General features: G+C 40.1%; 1 protein-coding gene across 1 annotated transcript in view; it reads left to right on the top strand.

Moving 5' to 3' along the window:
- The window catches only part of LOC101570128 (zinc finger protein 791-like), a 19,357-nt gene extending 16,168 nt beyond the window's left edge, over positions 1–3,189 (top strand). Inside the window, exon 4 of the mRNA XM_023706408.1 lies at positions 632–3,189. Coding sequence (XP_023562176.1) covers positions 632–2,387 — 1,756 coding nt within the window. The 3' untranslated portion in view covers positions 2,388–3,189. The remainder of the gene's footprint in view (positions 1–631) is intronic.
- The last annotated feature ends 7,486 nt before the right edge of the window (positions 3,190–10,675 follow it).

The raw sequence follows: 10,675 nt of genomic DNA, 5'->3' as shown, positions 1-10,675 counted from the left end.
TATATCTATATATAGATATATATAGATATATATAGATATATATAGATATCAATGACCAAAATGAAATTAAAACTTATATATTGTAAACATAAGGTCCCTTGCTATTTCATGGATCAACTTTTGTGGACTCAGTTTCCCGAGTTTTAAGAAAATATTAGTCTAAATTATTTATCATAGATTTTTCACTGTATCTTGGGATTCGGCAGTACCATACAGTTTACGTATGTTGTTAAAATTACCTGGATTTATGAGCTTAGAAGATGGTTAAGAACATTAGAAGTGTTTTTCAAAGTGTGGGAAAAGTTTATAAGAGCGTGAAAAGGGTTTATAAAGCCTTAAATATATACATAAATACTAAAGTGAATATAACGTTGATACTTCACTGATTTCCACTTATCGCGGGGTTATCTGGAATGTAACCTCTGTGATAAGTGAGGGACCACTGTATATCAATTTAACATTCCCAAATGAATACCTTCCTTTGGGAATGGAGTTTTAGAAACATCCTCAAGGGCATTCCACCAATTCATTCTCAAAGTTTCTTAGGCATCAGTTCAGAACTAGTCCTGGTGAATTATTGATATAGAGACCTTTTTATTGTGATTGATATTCTTGTTCTTTTCCTTTACAGAAACGATGAAGTATTCAAATTCTGTCAATATAAAGCCTGGAATCAACATGAAAAAATATTTCTTTGGACTCAAAATGATAATGTGAACATGGAACAAGCTGCTTTAAAGCTACCTGGAAACTTTGCTTGTAGAAAGCCCTTGATGGGGCATTTATCATTAAATGTGCCCATTTTATCTCATACTGGAGTGAAGTCACGTGAGTATGTGGGATTTGATGACAAGCTGAGTAAGTGTAATGACTATGGAAAAACCTGTAGTGATCACCAATCGCTTCAGAAGCATGCAATTACAAAGACTGGAGAGAAACACAATCAATATGAGAAATGTGGCAAAACCTACTCTGATCTTAGTGAAAGAACACACCCTGGAGAGAAGACCTTCACAGGTTATAAAAGAGTGAAAATCTTTGGCACTCCCAGTGGCACTGAAAATCATGAAGGAATTCACACTGGGAAGAAAGCATATGCATGCAAGCAATGTGGGAAAACCTTCAATACTCAGAGCTGTTATATAATTCATGAAAAATTTCACATTTGGGAAAAACCTTATGTATGTATTCAGTGTGGAAAAGGATATGCTGATACATCTGCATTTAATAGACATAAACGAACCCACACTGGTGAGAAACCCTATGTATGTAAGCAGTGTGGGAAAGCATTTACTTCACGGAGTTATTGTAAAATACATGAAAGAATTCACACTGGGGAGAAACCCTATGCATGTAAACAGTGTGGAAAAGCATTCACAATACAGAGTAACTGTAAAATGCATGAAAGAGTTCATACTGGGGAGAAACCCTATGTATGTAAGCAGTGTGGGAAAGCATTCACTACGCACAGTTATTGTCAAAGCCATGAAAGAATTCATACTGGGGAGAGACCATATGTGTGTAAAAAATGTGGGAAAGCATTTGCTACACAGGGTTACTGTCTATTGCATGAAAGAAATCATAATGGGAAGAAAACTTTTGTGTGCAAACAATGTGGAAAAGCATTCACTTCACAGAGTTGGTATAAAATACATGAAAGAAATCATACTGGGGAGAAACCGTATGTATGTAAACAATGTGGAAAAGGATTCATTGCACACAGATATTGTCAAGAACATGAAAAAACTCACACTAGTGAGAAACCCTACAATTGTAAGCAATGTGGAAAAAGATTTGGTGATAAATCTGCATTTCGTAGACATACACAAACCCACACTGGTGAGAAACCCTATGTATGCAAGCAATGTGGGAAAGCATTCAGTAGAAAGAGTTGTTACAATATACATGAAGAAAGTCACAAAGGGGAGAAGCCATATGTGTGCAATCATTGTGGGAAGGCATTCACTACCCAAAAATATTGTCAAATACATGAAAGAATTCACACTGGGGAGAAACCTTATATATGCAAGCAGTGTGGAAAAGCATTCGCTACAAAAAGTTCTTATAATATACATGAAAAAAGTCACACAGGGGAGAAACCTTATGTGTGCAAGCACTGTGGGAAGGCGTTTCTTACACACAAATATTGTCAGACACATGAAAGAATTCACACTACAGAGAAGCCTTATGCATGCAATCAATGTGGGAAGTCATTCACTACACACAAATACTGTAAAAGACATGAAAGAACTCACACAGATGAGAAACCCTATGCATGTAAGCCATGTGGAAAAAGATTTGCTAGTGAATCCTCCTTTTATAGACATAAATCTCACACTGGAGAGGAATCCTATGGATATAAGCAACGTGGGGAAAGCATTCAGTGAGCATAGTTTTTAGAAACTACATGAAAGAAGTCACATTGAAAAGTGACCCTATATATGTAAGCCTGTTTTGAAAATCCTGCAAACACTCCTCATACAGTGGATACCAATATACATTAAATGAATAGTTTGATGTCAATATTACTTTATAAATTTTCTAGAAAACAATCAGAAGGAGATAGCCTAGAATGTTTCTCTTCTGCATTTTTCTGTAAATCACATATAAATATCTGAACTATATCTCTGTAGTCTTTACTATAAAAATTAACATATTTTTGTGTAAGTCATTGTCTTTGAAATGAACATATAACTTCTAATGAAACAAGGTGAGTTGAAATGCATTTTTCACTTCCAAATAGGGTTAGTATTTATGTAGTTTTGAGTTTTTAACATTGGGGGATATAGACCACTAAACAATAAATTTTTATTAATTATATTTTAATTGATGAATTTCCCACTAGAGATGATTTTAACTGTGTATATACTTCAAATTCTTTGTAAAAAAGATCATTTTGAATTTCATGTTATGTATGTATATCTTATATATGTGCATATTTAGAGACATGTGAATGTGTGCTTTTGACAAAGTTCACTTGTTTTCACACAACTTGTAGATTACTGGATGCTTTGTTTTTTATATCCTAACAAAAAGCCTGAATATATCCCAGCATAATTATATTATTTCACGTACATTATTTCACCCGTTTTACTTTCAGGTTTGGGGTCATTATTATGTTTTACATAAAATTTTATTTTCTTACCATCACCATTTTATTTTTATGGTTATATTGTTGTGACTTCTAACTTTGTGGTAATTTTACCACTACTTGTACTAAGACATATCCCATACTGCTGTGAGTTTCTGATTGTGAAAAATCAGATGGACTGTGACTTTTATAATACAATATCAAGTATTACAGCACAACAGCCAGTGCTTTCTAGAGAAACATTTAATGAAAGTTACACAAATGCAGAAGAATTTATAAAATGGGCTTATAGTTGCTGCCCACACAGTCAAATGTAGAGGAGTTGAAAAGTTGTGTGCACTGGATATCAAAAAAAATTCAGTTAAAGTTTTTGAGCCCACTGTAGTGTGTGGTATGGGTCTGTGCTTACAGCCCCATACAGTATTCCAACGGGTCTGTGCCAGAAGCCTCTGAGCTGGAGACTGAAGAGTCCATGCTGAAAGCCAAGAGAGGACTTCCAAACTGATGGTGAATACTACAGCACCTCCATAGAAACAAAAGTAAGTCTTCCCTTTTTTGTGTCATCTTCATAACAATCTGGCTACAGTCCTCCATATGGTGGGTCTTTGACACCTATAATTTTGCTGGGATGGATTTCTAACTCTGGTCTTAGGGCTTGCCAGGAAGACAGTCATGCTGCTGAGCCATCTCCCCAGCCCTAGTAGGGCATGTCTTACTCAAGATGACATAATCAGCTATCACAGTCCACCCCTTGTCAACTTCACAGCCACTCATATTCCAGATACCAGGATGAGTTCATAATTACACCTAACATAACTGGCCTCCATACAAATGGAAACACACCAATTCCCTCCCAAGAATAAAAGTTTTCTTTGGGTGATGCTTACTCTGAACACTTCATGGCCCTATAACTCAGGCTTAACAAGACAACCAATATTTATTAATATATTTCATTGGAAGCATTTTTTAATAAAAAAATTAACAATTATGTTTCTGTACCTGATCACAAGTTCATCTGGTATTTAGATCTACTTTGTCCTACCCATTCTGCAATACCTTGGGCTTCACGCAGCATCTCAGCAGGTCATGTTTCTTTTCCTGGTGTACTGACCAATATCTTCATTCCTGAAGGTTGTGGACCACTTGGCATTCTACACAGATTGGATTGTTACAATTTACTATGAGCCTGAGACCATCACCTCTCTTCTTTAGATGTGAAGTGTATTCCTTAAGGTCAGAGCCAGTCCTGTGTGGAATTCCACAATGGTGGGTAAGGCATATTATGAATCCATAGATGGATGTTTTAGCAGAAGGATTACATGCACGAAAGTTAAATCCATATCCAGGGTAAATATTCTACTAAAGACAAAGCACACTCCATGATAGAAGTGGTGTATAACCTACCTACCACTAGGTTGAAGGCTGTTCACCCCAGAGAATGCTGCCATATCTGGGAACCAATGTTGGTCTCTGCTACTGGCATATTGGCCATTCAGTAGTGACTGTTGGCAGATCAGGCTTGGTAACCAGGAGTTCATGCTGCTGAGTATACATAACCCTACTAAAAGGTCCATAATGTTCATGAACTCATTGGATGGTGTCCGGTGGCTGAAGAGAAAATGGTTGCTATCTACATAATGGGTTGTCTTATCCAGTTTATTGTTGAACTGCTAATATCACTTTTGGAGTGTGTTTATATAGGTTACAAATATTTATATATCCTCTGCCCATACACATAGGTCTACCCACATACCTCATCCCCAAATATCTTTGTCACCAATTTTCCAGTTACATTCCTCTTAAGTCCTTGAACACTGAAGTAGACCATTGGCTACAGTCCATGAATCATTGTACAGTCACATATCTGGCCTTTTCTTCTCCCAGGCAAAATGTACTACCAGGTGCACTGCACAAAATTATTTGCATTGTGAAGATTTCCCCTTGTCACTGTCCATCCAAGACATCCTGGAAAGAGACTGTCATGCTGCAACTGTCCACTCGTAGGTGGTGCTTGCATAAAATGCATAACCATCCATAAACAGTGGCTAGTCTTACTCATCTATCAGCTGATCATATGATACACCCTATGAGGCCATAGGTATGTGCTGGAAAATGGGATGGTTTAGCAGAAAGAGACATGAATATCTGAGGAATATCTTCATGTAACTTGTACTCTCTGGGCCTGCTCTGTCTGGGTCACACAATATAATATTTCTATTTAATGATAGAATGATGCTGTGAACACCCAAATTATGACTTGGTGGGTCTGATAATATCCAGCTCATGATAGGCACCTTAGGTCCCATGGTAACCTGGTGTCCCACAGTCAAGATTTCAGTTTCTACTAAAGTCCATTAGGCCCAATCAAGAGTTATTTTTCAAACAGTGTAGTTGTCTATAGATTATGACAGTGGTGTTCTCCAAATTGTAAAGGTTTCTGCATCAATTTACATATGGGGATCTGCCAGCATCCCTACTGGCTACTGACATTTCAAATACCATGGAATCTGAGAGATTATATGACCCTAGTGGCAGAGCAGCCTGGACCTTTTGCAGAGCCTCTTCTCGTTCAGGCCCCATTCAAAATTAGCAGCTTTCTTAGTCATTAAGTAAATAAGCTGGAAGGAACTGTGAAGGAATTTAGAGGATATCTATTCCAGCTATGAGTTGAACGAGTCATAGGGAAAAGGGTTGGAGGCAGAGGTGAGTGAGTCATCTGGATCAAGACATGTAGAAAAGGAAAGAAAATGAAAGTACAGAAAGTGATCTCATCTGGGCTAAAGTTGGGAAGGGAGCCTTGGAGACATTCATTGTTGATGAATTGAAGAGTTGACTGTAGGTAGCAAGTCCCAAGGGAAAAATGGCCCTTTGTCTTTTTTTCCCCCCAACAAGTTAGACAATGGAAGAGGTTTGTATTTTAAGATAAGTTGAATGAGTGATGAGGGAATACTCAGTGTTCTAGGTGTTTAGGTCAGCAAGGGTGGCCCAAGGCTCACAGGCCACTCAGAAGGGCTGGCGGTGGGCTGGAGCAAGGCCCCTGTTTGGGAGGGACCGGCAGAGGCCTTCACATCCCTTCTGGGTTTTCGGCACCAAATGTTAGGTACAAACTGGCACAGTTGGCCAGACCAGTCAATCTGATCTGAGTAGATTTACTGGGGACAGGAAGCAGGCTGGCTGGCTAGCAGACCAAGACAGCAGTGAACAAGGCAAAGCACAGGGCTTTAAGACGTTTTTGTGTATGTGTGTGTGTGGGGGGTCCTGCTTGTGGGCTGGAAGAGCCAAGGGAGAGCTAATCTTGGCAGGGCTGTCTGATCTGTGGGGGACTTTTGATGTTAACAAAGGAGAGTTTCTGTGGTTGCTTACCCGGGTCAGTCAGGCAGACTTGTTCTGTGGTTTGGGGTTTGACTTTGCATGGGGCCAAAATGGGGGGTGTTTGGGGCAGGTTGTCTGGGAAACTTTGAATCCTGACCTATCAATAATCTAAAGTGTGTAGTGCATTGTATTTTTCTCTTTGCAGAACCCTAAAGTACAACAGTGGGAACAACCATCCCTGCATCCTTCAGCATAGGGCTGGTGTTGCCCTATCCTTGATAGTGGCAATAATTTCTGCACAGTCTTCAGGAAAACAGTATTGTTTTTCATTTACTATTTTGACTGCAAAACAACACTAATGGCTTCCATTTGCCCTTTCCAATTATACTAGCTCTCACATTATAGCTTAAAGAACTAATGTGAGTGTTCTGCCAAGGACTATGGATATCTATCCCAACTGCCCATTGTGAAATAGAGGAAATAAAACCAGAATGAATTCAAGACCTACTGGACCAATAGTGAGTTCAACTTTTGCTAAAACTCCATTGATCAATTGATCACCTGAACTCCATCAGTCTCTATTCTTTCTGTAGGGTTACAATTATTTGTTTTAGATCTTCTGGAACTCATGTGAGATCAGAATCAGTGTCCTGTGATTCTTGAAATGTCATATCATTTTCCCTCCCTGAATGTAGTTAGGCCAGTAAAATGCCTTAAGTCTTTTGAGGGAAGGGCGAGAGAAAGACTGACCATATTAATTTGAGCTGTAGGTTTACAGTATCGGTGCATTCTGACTGTTGTTCTGCTTCTGCTTCTATTTTGGCAAGTGCATGCACTTTGCATTGGTGCTTAATTGATGCCAATTGGCTTCTGCCTTTCTCGAGCCAAAGTAAACCCATTTCTCTAAAGTTTCCCAATTGAGCCTCTGTGGTCCCACAGTAAGGCCTGGCATACAGAGAAACGCAGTGACAGAGCTTTTCATGAATGCTGGTGTTGCCCTCATGAATCCATTTCTCAAGGTTTTATTGAAGGGTACATTTCCCAGAACATTCTAGTGTAACATACTAGGATTCACATGACAAATCCATTCCAGCATTCACATTTCCCCACATTTCTGATTCCACTCATCAACAGTAAATCATGAGATGTTAAGTATCTCTAACTCATGCGCAGTGTACCTGCCCCCCTCCCAGTCACAGCTGACCACCGAGACCAAGCATGGTGGCACACACCTGGAATCCCAGAACTGAGGAAAGTGAAAACAGGAGGATCACTACAAGTTTGAGCTCTGTACTGAGATCCTATACCAAATACATTTTTAAAAAATCAGATTGTTGCCCATGTTTTCCTGGAAAAGAACATCCAGGGCATCTACAAAGATTAGCCACAATAATCTTTGGCAAGATCTGACCACTTTCCTTTAGTTCAAAAGTTATGTAAAACTTAATAGTGAGTGTATTGTCCTAATAGCTTTTTGAAAGATGTAGCATGTCATACCCTTGTTATCCAGGAACAAAGCAGCTGGAGGCAGAACAATCACCATGACTTTGAGTAAAAGATCAGCATGAAAAAAAAAAAAAAAAAAGATCAGCATGAAATCAATAAATTCATGTTGAGTTAAAATGAAAATCTGTGTTGAGTTAAAGACCAGCCTGAAATCAACAGATAAAAAGAATATGTTTGCAATATGATTGGCAAGTGGGTGTTTAGGCTGAATTTTAGGGACATTATTTTCTTATTATTATCATGGTGTCAGTAAAACATAATTATCCAAAAAGGATTTATGTAATGAGATAAGAAATTTGAATCTAGATACAACTTCCAGAAAACAAGAGGGGAAGCTGAAACAAGGAAATTATACAATAGCTGCACCATGACCACGGAGTAGCTGCACCAGCCAGGTCATCTGGGATCTGGGAAGTTAACACAGATGGGCTCATTCTCTTCTCCCAGGACTAGAAATATTCCCATGAGGTAAACACAGGACACACAGCCTTATTTTCAGTTTCTACTGGACCTTAAGCAGGAGAAACTTGGGACACAGGATGTCTTAGAACAGGAGGCAGGTAGACCTTTTGTGACAACAGTAAATGGCAGTGAAACAAGATCTCAAGCAGCAAGGGTGGCATTCAAGGAAATAGATCAGGGACAAAAAAAAAAAAAAAAAAAAAAAAAAAAAAGGAGCTGCGCTCATAAGAGTGCTGAGGAAGCAGTTGCAAATGCCATTTGTGAGGGGAGAGTCAGGCTGGGCCCAAGAAGGGGAAGGGATTGGAGGAGGCTGATCTGGGATCCAGAAGGTGGGATCATTGCCCTGCTACCACCATCCCAATGAAATTGACTTCCCACTTACCACAGACTTAAACACCGCTTGAGTTCATGAAAGAGATTCCTCTCAGTAGCTCAAGGTCCAGAAACTCCCTGGTCTCTGTCTCAACCACAGCATAGGAAAGGAATCTCCCAAATTTATCTTCTAAACCAAGATTCGTATTACTCTCTTGGGCTGTTTGGGCTCATGGAGCCTTCCTCAGACACAGACAAGACCTCTGGAGAAGGCGCAAAGTTGTCTAGAAAATGGGATTAGTGGGCCTTCCCCTTTGCCTGGGACTGGTCCTCATGGTGAATGTCCTTAATGTCAGACATGGATCCGTGTGAAGATTATGAAAGCAGTTGGTTGATGGAAAGGTTTTTTTTTGTTTCCAGTTGTCCCAGGTGCAACTAAAGGAGTCTGAATCTGGCCTGGCAAACCCTTCCTAGAGCCTGTCCATCACCTGCTCAGTCTCTGGATTCTCCATCACAACCAATGGTTATTTGTGGATTAACCAGCCCCCAGGAAAGAGCCTGGAGTAGATGGGGTACATAACCTACAGTGGTAGCACTAAAGCCTATCCTTCAAGAGCTGCATCTCTGTCTCCAGAGACACAGCCGAGAACCAGTTTTCTCTGCAGCTGAACTCAGTCATCATGGAGGACACAGACACATATTACTGTGCAAGAGGCAGCGATTTCATCCAAGTGGGAGCCCAGAAACAAACCTCCCTGCAGTGGCATTCATAACCAGCAGGGGAGCACAGTACACACTGGTGTAAAGAACCAACCCCTCAGTAAATGTAGGGGAAAAGGTGGGAGGGCTTTTTTTCCCAGTTGATTAACATTTCCAACACTGGCCCTGGTAGAGACTCTAAGGACCTTTTGTATCTGATCACACAGTATTGTTTCCGTAGAGAGTCAACCTTTTTTATTTCTCCAGACCTGTATCATAACGGGTTGCATAGTAAAATTTTTAAATGAAACTATTGATTACAACCTTACTTATTGTGCAGTCTTCTTAGTTTTTAGGTGTAGAAACACTTAGCCATGAAAATCATTACCTTGCTGACTGCCGATCTGCCCTCAACCTTCAGTCTTCAGTCTCTCACCTTCAAGGAGTCCTCCCAATCCTGATTCATGCAAACCCTGTTATTCAAGTAGAAGGACAAAATTGCGTATATTGATCTGAGTGTCCACAGGATATTTGAGCCATTTATTTCTCCACCCGTGGGTACACTGGACAATGCCAAGTCATTAACAGCTTGTACTGATAATTCTGTGGTAGGGTTTCTCTAGGTATTTGGTTTGTATGGACCATCCATGCTGTCACACAACTTACAATCACAGCAGACTCACCAAACAACAATTTTTATGGACCCAATTGTAACTAATGCTGAGTCGCAGATACTCTGTAATAAGGTCTTGAACCTAGTGCCTAATCATATTATGAAGTGGATTTGCTATATTTATGTCACTCTCAATAAAATTTGAACACCACAAAAAATCTGACTTTCCAAGTGCTTTGGGCCCCTGGTGCCTACATCTTGCACCTGTCTGTTGACTTAGGCACAGTGAATGACGTGAGGATTAATCTGTGCAAAAATAAGATGCGCATGAGGACTTCCAACCAGAGGATGACCTTGGCTGTCGGGTCAAGAGTGGATCAGCCCAGACTGGATCCAGGAGTCGGCTATGTCTGTGCCTATCCTGAGTCCCTAGGAAAAGGCTAGGCCTGGTCCTGAGTGTGTGTCTGACCTGGTATGAAACAGTTCTAGGCCTTGAGAGCAAACCACTTGTGGGAGTGTTAAAATATTATTGCAGGGGCTGGAGAGATGGCTCAGTGGTCTAAAGCACCTACTTGAAACAAGCTTGGCAAAGCACAGGGACCGCGGTTCGATCCCCAGCACCACATGCCAGCCAGACCCGCCCCCTGGTGGGCTGAGCTGGCCATACACAATAAATAAAT

This window comes from Octodon degus, unplaced genomic scaffold (assembly GCF_000260255.1).
Source record: "Octodon degus isolate 3935 unplaced genomic scaffold, OctDeg1.0 scaffold00255, whole genome shotgun sequence".
In the NCBI taxonomy this organism is placed as follows: domain Eukaryota; kingdom Metazoa; phylum Chordata; class Mammalia; order Rodentia; family Octodontidae; genus Octodon; species Octodon degus.
This window is presented reverse-complemented; position numbering and strand designations above follow the sequence as displayed.